Source organism: Styela clava, chromosome 11 (genome assembly GCF_964204865.1).
Source record: "Styela clava chromosome 11, kaStyClav1.hap1.2, whole genome shotgun sequence".
NCBI classification, from domain to species: domain Eukaryota; kingdom Metazoa; phylum Chordata; class Ascidiacea; order Stolidobranchia; family Styelidae; genus Styela; species Styela clava.
Window position 1 is genome coordinate 16207472 of NC_135260.1, and position 20805 is coordinate 16228276.

Below are 20805 nucleotides of genomic sequence, written 5' to 3' on the forward strand. Positions count from 1 at the left end.
CAAAATAATATTTCTTCCCAATATCTCGAGAAATTTCCATAAAATACATTATTTACCTGTCTTACATATCTGGTTCGACATTTCTAAATTTACAAAATCGGTGTTGACAACTTGACACGCTTAATACAAAATTAGGGATTGAAAAATATGACGCAAAAAGACAAGAAATCTTTTTTTCACACATTTATCGTTTCTACCTGTTAGCGATATCCGCGGTAAATTCTTACCCGTAAATCGTTGTAAATTCATGTTAATAAATGACAATACTCATTATTCGGTGTTTGTTAAAAATATTCGAATAACTCGAATAAAAAATACGATTTTGCCCACCACTAATCACGGCGCATGTTAATATTCATTGAATGGCAATAATAAATCAACTTCATTAACAATAAATTCCAAGTAACAGTTTCACATTTCATTAATTCGATCGGCGCTACATGCGAACGTGTTTTTGTACATATACACCATTATGACGCTACTGACATCTGCGAAATATAATTTTCTCTAAAATTAATTTTGTGATTTTTGATGTTTCAATCCTAAATGCAGGTACCTGCTAACTACAGATTATTGGTCGATGCTTGGAATCGGTCTTGCAAAATATTCACCAAACACCGTCAGGCAAAGAGAGGCGGGATACACATAACTGTGAAATTTCGCTGTGAATGACGCATTCTATTTAGTTTATTAAACGCATTTCGTTGTTGCATTTCGTTGTTGTGAATCGCACTTTTGGTGCAATGTTTAATTTTACCGAACCCCCCAACCAGTGTCAACTCTAAGCGAATTATGAGTGCGAAAGTGCTTCGCAGTCGAAAAAAAAAGTGCGAAAGTGCTTTTGCCGATTTTAACAAGTTAGGTGCTCTAGCCTTTCATATAACCCATTTAACACGGCATAGATACTCGAGAAAAAGCGCTCCTCCGGTTAATATTATGAATTAAAGAGAAGCCTTTCCGTTAACCGAGTTCCCTTTAAGCGAATTCATGTTTAATTAAAACAAGCGAATTCATCGGCAACGAAAAGACATCTGCTAACACTTGCCGCGAACAAAACTTTCATGCAATGTATCACGATGTCAGTTGCTTACTCGCGTGAACAGCAAAGGCTTTCACATTTGTTACTCCTTCCATCTAACAGACAACGATTGATACACGTAGGCTATTAGTTACAGGGTGGATCATTTGTACAAATCCTGTGCAAAACAATTCCCCCCCCCTCCCCCCCTCAAAAAAAATATAAATAGCAATCAACTAATTAGGGTTAGGTGCGCTGGAAATTCAACTTTTCGATTTATCCCTAAACCTAATCTGATAATTATTAATTTGTGATTTTGAACCACTTTGAAAGTCGCCACCCGCTGTTTTAAAAGATAGGTTAACCTACGTTCCCTCCGAAATATTACACAGGATACTCCTCTGTTTTATGAGATAGGTTGACCTACTTCCTTTTAAACTTTTTTCTCCGAAATATTACACAAGATCACTTTGAAAATCCTCCCCTTTCGTGAGCTAGCGTGACCTAATTTCTCATTTACATTTATATTATACTATTTCAGAGCTGTCGACATGCCTTGTTTTGCGTGCGAGTTAGTTTAAATCAGGCAGAAAACATCATATATTGGCAAAATGTTTAGTAATGTCATGTACTTTCAGCATTCATAAATAGCACTCTTTGTAATGCTGCTGACCTAGTATCAAATATTCGCATCACAACGCCACTTGCGAGGTTTCCATATATTTCAATTACACTAATAGGAACGATGACACCAAAGAGTTTTCTTTTGCGAAGGTACACGAAATATAACCAGGGTGATTCTTGAAAAAAAACATGAATATAAAAAATAAACGAATGATATGATAGTGGATCCCAAATAATTTTGAGAGTGCCTCGAAATACCAATCCATTTGATAAATAATTTTTATTCGACCACATGAACGCTGATATACGCATTCTCAGATATCGGACATCCAGTCGCGATGTTCAATCGTTCATATGCACAAATCTCACATTAATAGTAATTGCTACCCACGTTTGTAAAGTTTAGAAACCAATAAACAGAAAATAACTTATCCTAAAACATAATTAAAACTCAGTCGGCAATAAATTCGTCGCCAAGACGATGCCATACAAAACAAAAAAGATTTGGTCGGGAGAGTTACGTTAGATGACTGCAAAACAACTTTGTTTTTTAAGCAGAATGTAAAACAATCAAATTAAAAAACGGGAGTTACGACGCCCGTAACACATCGTGTGTATTAAACTTCCCTGGTAAGTACTATTATTATTGTACCTATACACCTGTTGGAGTATTTCGGACAATTTCGAATTTAAAATTAATGAAAACCGACATATAATAAAGACGCAAAAGTAAAATGAACATTTATTGAAAAAGTTATTATTTAAGAAAGACAGCATGATCGTACAATTCCGCCCAAACCTCGATGTTCGCAAGTGAGATGATAAATAAATACTTCCCTGTATTCGAGCAATTAACTTTAGCGTATCGTTGTTCTGCCAACAAACAGCCGGGTGCAAAATATTTCCGTCCTGTGATATGCTCACAAATATTCTCGATATTAATATCATACCCTTGCGTATGTACTTTCTATTAGCTCTTTAGTGATCCCTTCCATCCTTGGCCAAGTCATGTTTCGAATATGTGAACATTTTATTCGACCATACATGGCCGGCGGGATGTTAAAATTGTAAAAACAAGAGAGAGTCGCAACAATCGCGAATTTCGTTTTGTTGCGCCTGTTATCGTCGAAAATGATTACATTTGTTGTATTTTGAGGCATTTAAGCAGTAATAATTAGGGCTTGACATCATCAAAATCGTCAAGTGAGATTTTGAAATTGCAAATTCCGTAAATAAAATTGTGAATTACTCGGTAACGAATTCAGCTTCAATGACCGTCAGGGTATTGTTTTGTTGAAAATTATATTTAATGTGAGAGCGCCAAAAACATACAGTCCATACCGATGCGACTGCAATTTATATGGCCGCACTTGGTGTGGCGCGTTTATTAATAGTGTAAAATAAATTAAACGAATATCAATTATAACCAAGCCTGTCAGCGTGTTTATTTTCTATGGGCAAGAATCGTAAAATACCATCTTGAGACAAATTCACTTCTATTATAAAATCTAATTTTTCAGTTATTATCGTTATACAAATAACGTGTGGCAACTTTTTAATTTATCGTCGACCAAAAAACCGCCCCACACTCGTCCAAATGTGTGTCAAGCTTGACCGACAGGAACAGATTCATCGACGACTTTAATTAGGGAAAATATGTATTTTGTTGGGAATGCAAAATAAATGTAACAAAACGCATTTTTTTGTGATAAAACTTTGTATTTTCGGAAACGGATTGCCGTGAAGGGTAAAATTTGATCTAAATTAATGGCAAAAATGTTTTATTTTAAATGTAACAAAACACATTTTGCGATATAACCTTGTATTTTCGAAAACGGGTGTCCTGAAAAATAAAATACGATCTAAATTAATCGCAAAAATGTTTTATTTTAAATGTAACAAAACACATTTTTCGCAATACAACTGTATTTTCGGATACCGGGTGTCATGAAGAGTAAAATATGATCTGAATTAACCGTAAATAATGTTTCATTCCAAATGTATCAAAACGCATTTTTTTGCGATATAATTTTGTATTTTCGAAAACGGGGCGTCATGAAATATATTAATCTAATGTTTTATCTATCGTCTAACTCATAGGTTCTCAAAGTGCTCCGTACGGAGCCCCAGGGCTCCGTGAGAGAAACCCAGGGGCTCCGCGAGCTATTCGATTACTTTTTAAAATACTGAATTGGCTAATTTTACTATTAGGATTACTGAAATGAAAGACTACTATTCTGAAATAACATAAAATACGCGAAAAACTGCCAATTATACATAAATTGCAGTCGTATTTTTGCGATCTTGGGATTTGTCAAGCTTGATTTTGTTCTTTCGCACTCAAGAGCAAGATGTCGCCGTTTAAAAAAACAAGAGGTCGGGGCAAAATACGAAAGATTGAAATTTATTTCATTGCATGCGGCTCCGTCGGTAGTTTCAGAATGGAAAAATAGGTACATCGCGCGCACAATTGACTGTGTTTCGGTTTCGCAGTTACTACGACGAATACCAAAGAAAACCCAACATAACACCAAATTTTTGATTCACAATGTCTATGAACGTGTTTTTAATCTGACGTGAGTCTGCTGAAACAAAACTTATAGTGTTCACTCCCATTTTAAGTTTTAGTTTTAATATTTCAGTATGCCGCTTTTCAATCAAGAAATTTGAGTTGCGGATTTACCTTTTATTATTTATTATTTTTAGCATTTCGTCTCCGGTGACTATAATATGGTAACATGTTTTTCACATTGAACTCATAATTCCCCACGAGAACAAAAAAGCAATACTCGTCGTCATTGTGGAACAATACATCATACATGTATATGTCGAGGAAAATTTTTGATTCAGGGAGAATAAACACCGCTATGCTGACGAAAACAATCGGCGATCGTAACAAAATGCAATCGAGTACGTTATTAGCGGCCTTTTAAGTCTTTCAAAAATATCTAAAGGTAAAAGATCCGACCCCTAATTTATTAATATGTTTGTCAAGTATCAAGTTTACAGCCTTAGTATATATAATTCATCTTTTACATTTAGATTCATTTATGACTTGTATTAACCCTATTAAAAGAGGTTAAGCATTTAAAATAAGTACAGTACTTTTGACTTACTCAGGAATATTATTCGGAAAGTAACAATTTTAACATTTATTTTGGGGCTCCGTGAATAATAGTCAACTTTTTCAAGGGCTCCGCAACACAAAAAGTTTGAGAACCCCTGGTCTAACTAACGTCTGGTACACATCATTTTCGGGGAGAACTCTAGCCCGCGAAACGTCATTTAATTTAAAATAGAGAATGTCCCACGCATTCCAAAACGGAAAATCACCAGTAAGTCGACAGGAATTCAACCCTCCGGATTCAGTATTCTATATCCCCCGTGTCAGAAATTTCTGAAGATTGGAACAAAGAACCCGCCAAACCGCCGGGGAAGAAGGGGAGTATTTTTTGGACTAATAATTAGGGCGTGACATTATCAATATCGTCAAGAAACTGGTGAATTTTCAAATTCCATAAATAAAATTGTGAATTGCTCGATAACATTTTAGCTATAATTATCGCCGGGGTATTGTTTTGTTGAAACATGTTGAAACTTGAGGAAATTAGTTACGATTAGCGCCTGACCTCTATTAGACATTCGAGCACTCGAAAAAAAAAAGCACTCGAGTCCAATCTTTTCAGCATTGAGTCGCATACGTAAAATATCCTGTAAAAGAAGTGCTGTTCATTAACGTTATCTCGTCCTATGACCACGCAGAAATGCCTTTATTGCCGAATTATTCAATCACTATTTTAAATCAACATTCAGGATTGGCACAATTTCAGATTTGCCAAGTTTATCACCATAGAAAAACATGAGAAAGTTAATTATCGTCTTAATAAATATCAGCATCACGGTATCGACAATAATATTACCATTCGCATAAAATTGGGGCCGTAAATTTACAAATCTTGATAGGTAATATTAAAGCCAACGCAAATGTTAATTTGAGTCCTCAATGTCTTCAACAGCTGTTGCCGATGTGAACAAACGGGTAAACCCGAAATATAAAACTTCGATGTCCGCCGACCCGCAAGAATTCATATTTGTAAAAAAGACAGGGCGGGAATATAGATTAACAAAACCTGGATATCGCCGCCAAAACGATCGGTGACAAGAACAATTAGCGATTACAACGGAATTAACCAGTAAAAAGGCTTTGTTGCCGATTTTTTAATGTTTCCACCACGTTTATTCGGTACTCCTTAAAAATATTCGATTTAAAAAAATATTGAATTTTGCCCACCCCTCCTCGCATATCAATGAAAAATAGTTGTGTAAATATCGCAAAATTCCGGAAAATGCCACGTCCTTTCAACATTGTGATTACAATAAAATGGCACTTAATGGTATTTTGTGAATTTGTTGATTTTGCAAATCTGTGACATGCTGCTAAAAGTTAAGTCTGATTTGAAAATCGTGCAGTTTGGTCACAATTCATCCAAAGTGACTATAACACCTTACTAACACTTTTTATAGTCATTTTGAATTCATCCATATCATTGATAGTCACATGACCACTCTCGTTCAAAGAAACGCCCCGAGAGCGTTTTTTGCGGGAGAAGCGGAATCCGTGTGCTTGTATAATAATCATATTATAAACAAGAATTTTGCCGTTAATGCAAAAGCTTCATCTCCTATGTCTGCATCTCATAGGTTAGAATTCCGGTAAATATCGTTATGATATGCAGAATTGAGTTACAAAAGTACTAGTATTTTACTTATTTGTCAACTTAATACTCGAAAATATTTGTTAACTTTGAATTTTTATTCCATTCAAAATCGGAAAAAAGTGCTATTTCTCTTCAAAATCGGAAAAAAGTGCTATTTGGCGGTCCCTAAAAAAAGTTGGGAAAGTGCTTCGCAATTTTCGCAAAAAAGTGCGCTAATAGTGAACACTGGTTGACACGCTTAATACAAAATTAGGGATTGAAAAATATGACGCAAAAAGACAAGAAATCTTTTTTTCACACATTTATCGTTTCTACCTGTTAGCGATATCCGCGGTAAATTCTTACCCGTAAATCGTTGTAAATTCATGTTAATAAATGACAATACTCATTATTCGGTGTTTGTTAAAAATATTCGAATAACTCGAATAAAAAATACGATTTTGCCCACCACTAATCACGGCGCATGTTAATATTCATTGAATGGCAATAATAAATCAACTTCATTAACAATAAATTCCAAGTAACAGTTTCACATTTCATTAATTCGATCGGCGCTACATGCGAACGTGTTTTTGTACATATACACCATTATGACGCTACTGACATCTGCGAAATATAATTTTCTCTAAAATTAATTTTGTGATTTTTGATGTTTCAATCCTAAATGCAGGTACCTGCTAACTACAGATTATTGGTCGATGCTTGGAATCGGTCTTGCAAAATATTCACCAAACACCGTCAGGCAAAGAGAGGCGGGATACACATAACTGTGAAATTTCGCTGTGAATGACGCATTCTATTTAGTTTATTAAACGCATTTCGTTGTTGTGAATCGCACTTTTGGTGCAATGTTTAATTTTACCGAACCCCCAACCAGTGTCAACTCTAAGCGAATTATGAGTGCGAAAGTGCTTCGCAGTCGAAAAAAAAAGTGCGAAAGTGCTTTTGCCGATTTTAACAAGTTAGGTGCTCTAGCCTTTCATATAACCCATTTAACACGGCATAGATACTCGAGAAAAAGCGCTCCTCCGGTTAATATTATGAATTAAAGAGAAGCCTTTCCGTTAACCGAGTTCCCTTTAAGCGAATTCATGTTTAATTAAAACAAGCGAATTCATCGGCAACGAAAAGACATCTGCTAACACTTGCCGCGAACAAAACTCTCATGCAATGTATCACGATGTCAGTTGCTTACTCGCGTGAACAGCAAAGGCTTTCACATTTGTTACTCCTTCCATCTAACAGACAACGATTGATACACGTAGGCTATTAGTTACAGGGTGGATCATTTGTACAAATCCTGTGCAAAACAATTCCCCCCCCTCCCCCCCTCAAAAAAAATATAAATAGCAATCAACTAATTAGGGTTAGGTGCGCTGGAAATTCAACTTTTCGATTTATCCCTAAACCTAATCTGATAATTATTAATTTGTGATTTTGAACCACTTTGAAAGTCGCCACCCGCTGTTTTAAAAGATAGGTTAACCTACGTTCCCTCCGAAATATTACACAGGATACTCCTCTGTTTTATGAGATAGGTTGACCTACTTCCTTTTGAACTTTTTTCTCCGAAATATTACACAAGATCACTTTGAAAATCCTCCCCTTTCGTGAGCTAGCGTGACCTAATTTCTCATTTACATTTATATTATACTATTTCAGAGCTGTCGACATGCCTTGTTTTGCGTGCGAGTTAGTTTAAATCAGGCAGAAAACATCATATATTGGCAAAATGTTTAGTAATGTCATGTACTTTCAGCATTCATAAATAGCACTCTTTGTAATGCTGCTGACCTAGTATCAAATATTCGCATCACAACGCCACTTGCGAGGTTTCCATATATTTCAATTACACTAATAGGAACGATGACACCAAAGAGTTTTCTTTTGCGAAGGTACACGAAATATAATCAGGGTGATTCTTGAAAAAAAACATGAATATAAAAAATAAACGAATGATATGATAGTGGATCCCAAATAATTTTGAGAGTGCCTCGAAATACCAATCCATTTGATAAATAATTTTTATTCGACCACATGAACGCTGATATACGCATTCTCAGATATCGGACATCCAGTCGCGATGTTCAATCGTTCATATGCACAAATCTCACATTAATAGTAATTGCTACCCACGTTTGTAAAGTTTAGAAACCAATAAACAGAAAATAACTTATCCTAAAACATAATTAAAACTCAGTCGGCAATAAATTCGTCGCCAAGACGATGCCATACAAAACAAAAAAGATTTGGTCGGGAGAGTTACGTTAGATGACTGCAAAACAACGTTGTTTTTTAAGCAGAATGTAAAACAATCAAATTAAAAAACGGGAGTTACGACGCCCGTAACACATCGTGTGTATTAAACTTCCCTGGTAAGTACTATTATTATTGTACCTATACACCTGTTGGAGTATTTCGGACAATTTCGAATTTAAAATTAATGAAAACCGACATATAATAAAGACGCAAAAGTAAAATGAACATTTATTGAAAAAGTTATTATTTAAGAAAGACAGCATGATCGTACAATTCCGCCCAAACCTCGATGTTATAACCTTGTATTTTCGAAAACGGGTGTCCTGAAAAATAAAATACGATCTAAATTAATCGCAAAAATGTTTTATTTTAAATGTAACAAAACACATTTTTCGCAATACAACTGTATTTTCGGATACCGGGTGTCATGAAGAGTAAAATATGATCTGAATTAACCGTAAATAATGTTTCATTCCAAATGTATCAAAACGCATTTTTTTGCGATATAATTTTGTATTTTCGAAAACGGGGCGTCATGAAATATATTAATCTAATGTTTTATCTATCGTCTAACTCATAGGTTCTCAAAGTGCTCCGTACGGAGCCCCAGGGCTCCGTGAGAGAAACCCAGGGGCTCCGCGAGCTATTCGATTACTTTTTAAAATACTGAATTGGCTAATTTTACTATTAGGATTACTGAAATGAAAGACTACTATTCTGAAATAACATAAAATACGCGAAAAACTGCCAATTATACATAAATTGCAGTCGTATTTTTGCGATCTTGGGATTTGTCAAGCTTGATTTTGTTCTTTCGCACTCAAGAGCAAGATGTCGCCGTTTAAAAAAACAAGAGGTCGGGGCAAAATACGAAAGATTGAAATTTATTTCATTGCATGCGGCTCCGTCGGTAGTTTCAGAATGGAAAAATAGGTACATCGCGCGCACAATTGACTGTGTTTCGGTTTCGCAGTTACTACGACGAATACCAAAGAAAACCCAACATAACACCAAATTTTTGATTCACAATGTCTATGAACGTGTTTTTAATCTGACGTGAGTCTGCTGAAACAAAACTTATAGTGTTCACTCCCATTTTAAGTTTTAGTTTTAATATTTCAGTATGCCGCTTTTCAATCAAGAAATTTGAGTTGCGGATTTACCTTTTATTATTTATTATTTTTAGCATTTCGTCTCCGGTGACTATAATATGGTAACATGTTTTTCACATTGAACTCATAATTCCCCACGAGAACAAAAAAGCAATACTCGTCGTCATTGTGGAACAATACATCATACATGTATATGTCGAGGAAAATTTTTGATTCAGGGAGAATAAACACCGCTATGCTGACGAAAACAATCGGCGATCGTAACAAAATGCAATCGAGTACGTTATTAGCGGCCTTTTAAGTCTTTCAAAAATATCTAAAGGTAAAAGATCCGACCCCTAATTTATTAATATGTTTGTCAAGTATCAAGTTTACAGCCTTAGTATATATAATTCATCTTTTACATTTAGATTCATTTATGACTTGTATTAACCCTATTAAAAGAGGTTAAGCATTTAAAATAAGTACAGTACTTTTGACTTACTCAGGAATATTATTCGGAAAGTAACAATTTTAACATTTATTTTGGGGCTCCGTGAATAATAGTCAACTTTTTCAAGGGCTCCGCAACACAAAAAGTTTGAGAACCCCTGGTCTAACTAACGTCTGGTACACATCATTTTCGGGGAGAACTCTAGCCCGCGAAACGTCATTTAATTTAAAATAGAGAATGTCCCACGCATTCCAAAACGGAAAATCACCAGTAAGTCGACAGGAATTCAACCCTCCGGATTCAGTATTCTATATCCCCCGTGTCAGAAATTTCTGAAGATTGGAACAAAGAACCCGCCAAACCGCCGGGGAAGAAGGGGAGTATTTTTTGGACTAATAATTAGGGCGTGACATTATCAATATCGTCAAGAAACTGGTGAATTTTCAAATTCCATAAATAAAATTGTGAATTGCTCGATAACATTTTAGCTATAATTATCGCCGGGGTATTGTTTTGTTGAAACATGTTGAAACTTGAGGAAATTAGTTACGATTAGCGCCTGACCTCTATTAGACATTCGAGCACTCGAAAAAAAAAAGCACTCGAGTCCAATCTTTTCAGCATTGAGTCGCATACGTAAAATATCCTGTAAAAGAAGTGCTGTTCATTAACGTTATCTCGTCCTATGACCACGCAGAAATGCCTTTATTGCCGAATTATTCAATCACTATTTTAAATCAACATTCAGGATTGGCACAATTTCAGATTTGCCAAGTTTATCACCATAGAAAAACATGAGAAAGTTAATTATCGTCTTAATAAATATCAGCATCACGGTATCGACAATAATATTACCATTCGCATAAAATTGGGGCCGTAAATTTACAAATCTTGATAGGTAATATTAAAGCCAACGCAAATGTTAATTTGAGTCCTCAATGTCTTCAACAGCTGTTGCCGATGTGAACAAACGGGTAAACCCGAAATATAAAACTTCGATGTCCGCCGACCCGCAAGAATTCATATTTGTAAAAAAGACAGGGCGGGAATATAGATTAACAAAACCTGGATATCGCCGCCAAAACGATCGGTGACAAGAACAATTAGCGATTACAACGGAATTAACCAGTAAAAAGGCTTTGTTGCCGATTTTTTAATGTTTCCACCACGTTTATTCGGTACTCCTTAAAAATATTCGATTTAAAAAAATATTGAATTTTGCCCACCCCTCCTCGCATATCAATGAAAAATAGTTGTGTAAATATCGCAAAATTCCGGAAAATGCCACGTCCTTTCAACATTGTGATTACAATAAAATGGCACTTAATGGTATTTTGTGAATTTGTTGATTTTGCAAATCTGTGACATGCTGCTAAAAGTTAAGTCTGATTTGAAAATCGTGCAGTTTGGTCACAATTCATCCAAAGTGACTATAACACCTTACTAACACTTTTTATAGTCATTTTGAATTCATCCATATCATTGATAGTCACATGACCACTCTCGTTCAAAGAAACGCCCCGAGAGCGTTTTTTGCGGGAGAAGCGGAATCCGTGTGCTTGTATAATAATCATATTATAAACAAGAATTTTGCCGTTAATGCAAAAGCTTCATCTCCTATGTCTGCATCTCATAGGTTAGAATTCCGGTAAATATCGTTATGATATGCAGAATTGAGTTACAAAAGTACTAGTATTTTACTTATTTGTCAACTTAATACTCGAAAATATTTGTTAACTTTGAATTTTTATTCCATTCAAAATCGGAAAAAAGTGCTATTTCTCTTCAAAATCGGAAAAAAGTGCTATTTGGCGGTCCCTAAAAAAAGTTGGGAAAGTGCTTCGCAATTTTCGCAAAAAAGTGCGCTAATAGTGAACACTGGTTGACACGCTTAATACAAAATTAGGGATTGAAAAATATGACGCAAAAAGACAAGAAATCTTTTTTTCACACATTTATCGTTTCTACCTGTTAGCGATATCCGCGGTAAATTCTTACCCGTAAATCGTTGTAAATTCATGTTAATAAATGACAATACTCATTATTCGGTGTTTGTTAAAAATATTCGAATAACTCGAATAAAAAATACGATTTTGCCCACCACTAATCACGGCGCATGTTAATATTCATTGAATGGCAATAATAAATCAACTTCATTAACAATAAATTCCAAGTAACAGTTTCACATTTCATTAATTCGATCGGCGCTACATGCGAACGTGTTTTTGTACATATACACCATTATGACGCTACTGACATCTGCGAAATATAATTTTCTCTAAAATTAATTTTGTGATTTTTGATGTTTCAATCCTAAATGCAGGTACCTGCTAACTACAGATTATTGGTCGATGCTTGGAATCGGTCTTGCAAAATATTCACCAAACACCGTCAGGCAAAGAGAGGCGGGATACACATAACTGTGAAATTTCGCTGTGAATGACGCATTCTATTTAGTTTATTAAACGCATTTCGTTGTTGTGAATCGCACTTTTGGTGCAATGTTTAATTTTACCGAACCCCCAACCAGTGTCAACTCTAAGCGAATTATGAGTGCGAAAGTGCTTCGCAGTCGAAAAAAAAAGTGCGAAAGTGCTTTTGCCGATTTTAACAAGTTAGGTGCTCTAGCCTTTCATATAACCCATTTAACACGGCATAGATACTCGAGAAAAAGCGCTCCTCCGGTTAATATTATGAATTAAAGAGAAGCCTTTCCGTTAACCGAGTTCCCTTTAAGCGAATTCATGTTTAATTAAAACAAGCGAATTCATCGGCAACGAAAAGACATCTGCTAACACTTGCCGCGAACAAAACTCTCATGCAATGTATCACGATGTCAGTTGCTTACTCGCGTGAACAGCAAAGGCTTTCACATTTGTTACTCCTTCCATCTAACAGACAACGATTGATACACGTAGGCTATTAGTTACAGGGTGGATCATTTGTACAAATCCTGTGCAAAACAATTCCCCCCCCTCCCCCCCTCAAAAAAAATATAAATAGCAATCAACTAATTAGGGTTAGGTGCGCTGGAAATTCAACTTTTCGATTTATCCCTAAACCTAATCTGATAATTATTAATTTGTGATTTTGAACCACTTTGAAAGTCGCCACCCGCTGTTTTAAAAGATAGGTTAACCTACGTTCCCTCCGAAATATTACACAGGATACTCCTCTGTTTTATGAGATAGGTTGACCTACTTCCTTTTGAACTTTTTTCTCCGAAATATTACACAAGATCACTTTGAAAATCCTCCCCTTTCGTGAGCTAGCGTGACCTAATTTCTCATTTACATTTATATTATACTATTTCAGAGCTGTCGACATGCCTTGTTTTGCGTGCGAGTTAGTTTAAATCAGGCAGAAAACATCATATATTGGCAAAATGTTTAGTAATGTCATGTACTTTCAGCATTCATAAATAGCACTCTTTGTAATGCTGCTGACCTAGTATCAAATATTCGCATCACAACGCCACTTGCGAGGTTTCCATATATTTCAATTACACTAATAGGAACGATGACACCAAAGAGTTTTCTTTTGCGAAGGTACACGAAATATAATCAGGGTGATTCTTGAAAAAAAACATGAATATAAAAAATAAACGAATGATATGATAGTGGATCCCAAATAATTTTGAGAGTGCCTCGAAATACCAATCCATTTGATAAATAATTTTTATTCGACCACATGAACGCTGATATACGCATTCTCAGATATCGGACATCCAGTCGCGATGTTCAATCGTTCATATGCACAAATCTCACATTAATAGTAATTGCTACCCACGTTTGTAAAGTTTAGAAACCAATAAACAGAAAATAACTTATCCTAAAACATAATTAAAACTCAGTCGGCAATAAATTCGTCGCCAAGACGATGCCATACAAAACAAAAAAGATTTGGTCGGGAGAGTTACGTTAGATGACTGCAAAACAACGTTGTTTTTTAAGCAGAATGTAAAACAATCAAATTAAAAAACGGGAGTTACGACGCCCGTAACACATCGTGTGTATTAAACTTCCCTGGTAAGTACTATTATTATTGTACCTATACACCTGTTGGAGTATTTCGGACAATTTCGAATTTAAAATTAATGAAAACCGACATATAATAAAGACGCAAAAGTAAAATGAACATTTATTGAAAAAGTTATTATTTAAGAAAGACAGCATGATCGTACAATTCCGCCCAAACCTCGATGTTCGCAAGTGAGATGATAAATAAATACTTCCCTGTATTCGAGCAATTAACTTTAGCGTATCGTTGTTCTGCCAACAAACAGCCGGGTGCAAAATATTTCCGTCCTGTGATATGCTCACAAATATTCTCGATATTAATATCATACCCTTGCGTATGTACTTTCTATTAGCTCTTTAGTGATCCCTTCCATCCTTGGCCAAGTCATGTTTCGAATATGTGAACATTTTATTCGACCATACATGGCCGGCGGGATGTTAAAATTGTAAAAACAAGAGAGAGTCGCAACAATCGCGAATTTCGTTTTGTTGCGCCTGTTATCGTCGAAAATGATTACATTTGTTGTATTTTGAGGCATTTAAGCAGTAATAATTAGGGCTTGACATCATCAAAATCGTCAAGTGAGATTTTGAAATTGCAAATTCCGTAAATAAAATTGTGAATTACTCGGTAACGAATTCAGCTTCAATGACCGTCAGGGTATTGTTTTGTTGAAAATTATATTTAATGTGAGAGCGCCAAAAACATACAGTCCATACCGATGCGACTGCAATTTATATGGCCGCACTTGGTGTGGCGCGTTTATTAATAGTGTAAAATAAATTAAACGAATATCAATTATAACCAAGCCTGTCAGCGTGTTTATTTTCTATGGGCAAGAATCGTAAAATACCATCTTGAGACAAATTCACTTCTATTATAAAATCTAATTTTTCAGTTATTATCGTTATACAAATACCGTGTGGCAACTTTTTAATTTATCGTCGACCAAAAAACCGCCCCACACTCGTCCAAATGTGTGTCAAGCTTGACCGACAGGAACAGATTCATCGACGACTTTAATTAGGGAAAATATGTATTTTGTTGGGAATGCAAAATAAATGTAACAAAACGCATTTTTTTGTGATAAAACTTTGTATTTTCGGAAACGGATTGCCGTGAAGGGTAAAATTTGATCTAAATTAATGGCAAAAATGTTTTATTTTAAATGTAACAAAACACATTTTGCGATATAACCTTGTATTTTCGAAAACGGGTGTCCTGAAAAATAAAATACGATCTAAATTAATCGCAAAAATGTTTTATTTTAAATGTAACAAAACACATTTTTCGCAATACAACTGTATTTTCGGATACCGGGTGTCATGAAGAGTAAAATATGATCTGAATTAACCGTAAATAATGTTTCATTCCAAATGTATCAAAACGCATTTTTTTGCGATATAATTTTGTATTTTCGAAAACGGGGCGTCATGAAATATATTAATCTAATGTTTTATCTATCGTCTAACAGTCTAACTAACGTCTGGTACACATCATTTTCGGGGAGAACTCTAGCCCGCGAAACGTCATTTAATTTAAAATAGAGAATGTCCCACGCATTCCAAAACGGAAAATCACCAGTAAATCGACAGGAATTCAACCCTCCGGATTCAGTATTCTATATCCCCCGTGTCAGAAATTTCTGAAGATTGGAACAAAGAACCCGCCAAACCGCCGGGGAAGAAGGGGAGTATTTTTTGGACTAATAATTAGGGCGTGACATTATCAATATCGTCAAGAAACTGGTGAATTTTCAAATTCCATAAATAAAATTGTGAATTGCTCGATAACATTTTAGCTATAATTATCGCCGGGGTATTGTTTTGTTGAAAACATGTTGAAACTTGAGGAAATTAGTTACGATTAGCGCCTGACCTCTATTAGACATTCGAGCACTCGAAAAAAAAAAGCACTCGAGTCCAATCTTTTCAGCATTGAGTCGCATACGTAAAATATCCTGTAAAAGAAGTGCTGTTCATTAACGTTATCTCGTCCTATGACCACGCAGAAATGCCTTTATTGCCGAATTATTCAATCACTATTTTAAATCAACATTCAGGATTGGCACAATTTCAGATTTGCCAAGTTTATCACCATAGAAAAACATGAGAAAGTTAATTATCGTCTTAATAAATATCAGCATCACGGTATCGACAATAATATTACCATTCGCATAAAATTGGGGCCGTAAATTTACAAATCTTGATAGGTAATATTAAAGCCAACGCAAATGTTAATTTGAGTCCTCAATGTCTTCAACAGCTGTTGCCGATGTGAACAAACGGGTAAACCCGAAATATAAAACTTCGATGTCCGCCGACCCGCAAGAATTCATATTTGTAAAAAAGACAGGGCGGGAATATAGATTAACAAAACCTGGATATCGCCGCCAAAACGATCGGTGACAAGAACAATTAGCGATTACAACGGAATTAACCAGTAAAAAGGCTTTGTTGCCGATTTTTTAATGTTTCAACCGACGTTCCAAAAATATTTGTTATTTGGTACTCGTTAAAAATATTCAATTCAATAAAATATTGAATTTTGCCCACCCGTACTCGCATATCAATGAGAAATAGTTGTGTAAATATCGCAAAATGCCACTGTAAAATTCAATAAAATATTGAATTTTGCCCACCCGTACTCGCATATCAATGAGAAATAGTTGTGTAAATATCGCAAAATGCCACGTGCTTTCAACATTGTGATTACAATAAAATGGCACTTAATGGTATTTTGTGAATTTGGTGATTTTGCAAATCTGTGACATGCTGCTAAAAGTTTTGTCTGATTTGAAAATCGTGCACTTTGGTCACAATACATCCAAAGTGACTATAACACTCTACTAACACTTTTATAGTCATTTTGAATTCAACGATATCATTGATAGTCACATGACCACTTTCGTTCAAAGAAAGGCACTGGTAGTATTCCAACATCTGGTTTCAAAGACGCGGAGCGTTTTTGCGGGAGAAGCGGAATCGGTGTGCTTGTATAATAATCATATTATAAACAAGAATTTTGCCGTTAATGCAAAAGCTTTATCTCCTATGTCTGCATCTCATAGGTTAGAATTCCGGTAAATATCGTTATGATATGCAGAATTGAGTTACAAAAGTACTAGTATGTTACTTATTTGTCAACCTAATACTTGAAAATATTTGTTAACTTTGAATTTTTATTCCATTCAAAATCGGAAAAAAGTGCTATTTCTCTTCAAAATCGGAAAAAAGTGCTATTTCGCAGTCCCTAAAAAAAGTTGAGAAAGTGCTTCGCAATTTTCGCAAAAAAGTGCGCTAATAGTGAACACTGCCCCCAACACCCTGGGGGATCCTGGCTACGCCTCTGGCTGTAGGCCACCTTAATGTCTTTATTAAATGTGTTCGAATATTCTCCAAGCTATGCCTCTGGCTATAGGCCACCTTAATGTCTTTATTAAATGTGTTTGAATATTCTCCAACTGGTTTATATGCATTCAAGGTCAATATTATTGGCCAATTTAAAAAGAAATTTTAAATATTCCTAACATTTTGCATGCATTGCCAATGTCTTTGTCTCAACGTTAGTCTTCCTGTTATTTCCAAGTTCCCAATAAGCTATAAATTTTTTGATTCCATAGCCATGTGAGTTTAGGTTGTTGACGAATCATGCCACGTAAGCATTGTCCATATACATTTCGAGCATGATAAATAAGGTAAAGCTCACAATAGAATACTTTCCTAACTGTACCTATGTTTCTCCTTTAATCGTATGCCAGATGTTATCTTGTTACAATATGTCCTTTTTCAGTCGGGAATATGACTTGGTGCCTTATGAACCTAATTTGGATTCTGTGAATAATAATCAACCACCAAACATTGTTACAAAGCCTGCAGCACCAAAAAGGAGTTTATCATCGACTGTTTTGCATGTATGTGTGTGATTATCATATTATGTAACAATTAGAAATTTTTTTATCAGTTCTAAAGCCATTCTAATAAACACTTGAAAGAAACCAAGTTTTTGTGATGCAGGGATGTCCAAAATGAATCGAATATTCAAGTACATTCGAAAGTTGTTTAATTCAATTTTGTAACTTCTTGATTCCGAAGTGGCGCTCCCGAAGTATGTGCACCAAGATGCCGACAACCTGAACCCTAACCTGGTACACATACTATGTTCGGGTTGCACGCCATCTTGGTGCACATAATTCTGTAGGTCCCTTGATATTAAGAAAAGTTTCATTTGTAAATGTCTTTTTAAGTTTTTATTATCTTATGATAGACATAAATTAGATTTGACACAATAAAAATACTAATCAAAACAAAGTTTATCACAATTATTCTGCACAGTGAAATTAGATTTCTATGAATTGGAGAATTTCTCTCAAGGAACCCATTTTAGAATATATTCGATATTTCATATTCAAAAAGATTCAGAATACTAAGTTATTTTGTTTGGGCTATCCCTGATATTATTCATATATATAAAAGTTGCACCCATCTTATTTCAGCAATGAAAAAGGAGTTGCTAGTGGCGCATTAATTGAATAATTGATTTTACATTCACGAAATATTAAAATGCCGCAATCGTCAAATACCTAGGATAATGACATTTTAGTTTATCAGTCAACCAAGATTCTGAAATAAAACAATTTGAGACATTTCTATCAATTTTTATTACAGAAAGCAATGAAAGTTAAAAATTGGAAGAATAAAAAAAACAAGCCAATGAAATCAGATAGTTCAGTGCCAGATGCTACAACACCTGTTGTACCTCCACCACTTCCTCCACCAAGACCAACTAGAATTGATAAACCTCTTCCTCCTGTACCAACGGAAGTTAGATCTACCAACAGTGGACCACCTGAACTTCCTCCTCCTAGGATTCCACCAAAACCAGAGATATATCAGACTGTTCGTGCTAAACCTCCAGAAAAACCACTGCCTAAAACCGTTTTAGCGATTGATGAGATTGTGACTATGCTTTCATCAAATACCATGGAAAGCAACTGTGGCCCTGTGCCCCTAAAACCAACTGTAGTAACTTCGAAGCCACTGTATCCGGTTCTTCCAAATGTTTATGGAGATATCAACCTCAATCCTATAAAAGCAACAACTGCACCTTTAACTACGGCAAGTTTTAAAGTTAGTATAAGTTACTTGATATTGTCAACAGAACACCATATATCTTCACATATAAGTCGAGTTTGAAACGCAAACAAAGTTGTTGAATTATCGGCTCGGCTTCTACGAACATAACTCTGATCGCACCAAAGGGTGGGCTGTCAACATCACATAACTGGACTAGAGAATTTGACATTGATAGTGAGGATGAATTTGAATTATTTTGAGACACTACCTACAGTTATTGAAAAAAGTAAAACAGAACAATAATGATTAATGGTTATCATTTTCAATAATTCTCTTCTGCAACTATTTGCTGTGATTGTTGGCTTACGTCACAATGGAATTGGTAGAAATATGATATCTGTTCAATCCTTTATTGAGAATTTATAGTTAGTCTACACATTCTTGAATAAATGCCAAAAAAATCTTTGTATTTCTGGGTAAAATGTTGAAACAATACAGTTGTCGAGTTGTGGTTGTTTTTTGAATTTATTTTTAGAAGTAATGTTTAAATTATATCATGCAGGCACAATCTTTACCGTTACAACCTTCAGCTCCACCACTATCTTCAAGCCAAAGTAACAAAAGTTTGAGGTAAGATTTAATTTTTAATATCTTGGGCTGCTATACAGGATATGAATGTGTAGCAGTGTTAACTCTAAGCAAATTATGAGTGCGAAAGTGCTTCGCAGTCCAAAAAAAAAGTGCGAAAGTGCTTTTGCCGATTTTAACAAGTTAGGTGCCCTAGCCTTTCATATAACCCATTTAAAACGGCATAGATACTCGAAAAAGGGCTCCTCCGGTTAATATTATGAATTAAAGAGAAGCCTTTTCGTTAACCGAGTTCCCTTTGGGCGAATTCATGTTTAATTAAAACAAGCAAATTCATCGGCAAGGAAATGACATCTGCTGACACCTGCGCGGACAAAACTTTCATGCAATGTATCACGGTGTCAGTTGCTTACTCGCGTAAACAGCAAAGAATTTCAAATTTGTTACTCCTTCCATCTAACAGACACGAGGCCGGCTGGAAACCATATTAGTTACAGGGTGGATCGTTTGTACAAATCCGGTGCAAAATAATCCCCCCCCCCCCCCCCAAATATAAATAGCAATCAACTAATTAGGGTTAGGTGCGCTGGAAATTCAACTTTTCGATTCATCCCTAAACCTAATCTGATAATTATTAATTTGTGATTTTGAACCACTTCGAAAGTCGCCACCCGCTGTTTTAAAAGATAGGTTAACTTACGTTCCCTCCGAAATATTATGCACGATACTCCCCTGTTTTAGGAGATAGGTTGACCTACTTTCCTTTCAAACTTTTTTCTCCGAAATATTACACAAGATCACTTTGAAAATGCTCCTTGAAAATCCTTGTTTTGTGAACTAGCGTGACCTAATTTCTCATTTACATTTATATTATACTATTTCAGAGCTTACCCAAGGACAAGTAATTTTTAAATGTCCACATGCCTTGGTTTGCGTGCGAGTTAGTTTAAATCGGGCA

General features: G+C 35.4%; 1 protein-coding gene across 3 annotated transcripts in view; it reads left to right on the plus strand.

Annotated features, from left to right (window-relative positions):
• LOC120347780 (uncharacterized) overlaps nt 1-20805 on the plus strand; it is a 42573-nt gene that overhangs the window by 5995 nt on the left and 15773 nt on the right. For 2 of the 3 annotated variants that reach the window (XM_078117823.1, XM_078117824.1), the window contains exons 5-7: nt 17977-18097; nt 18852-19313; nt 19822-19889. In XM_078117823.1, coding sequence (XP_077973949.1) covers nt 17977-18097; nt 18852-19313; nt 19822-19889 — 651 coding nt within the window. The remainder of the gene's footprint in view (nt 1-17976; nt 18098-18851; nt 19314-19821; nt 19890-20805) is intronic. The other variant, XM_039417870.2, reaches the window with a different exon arrangement.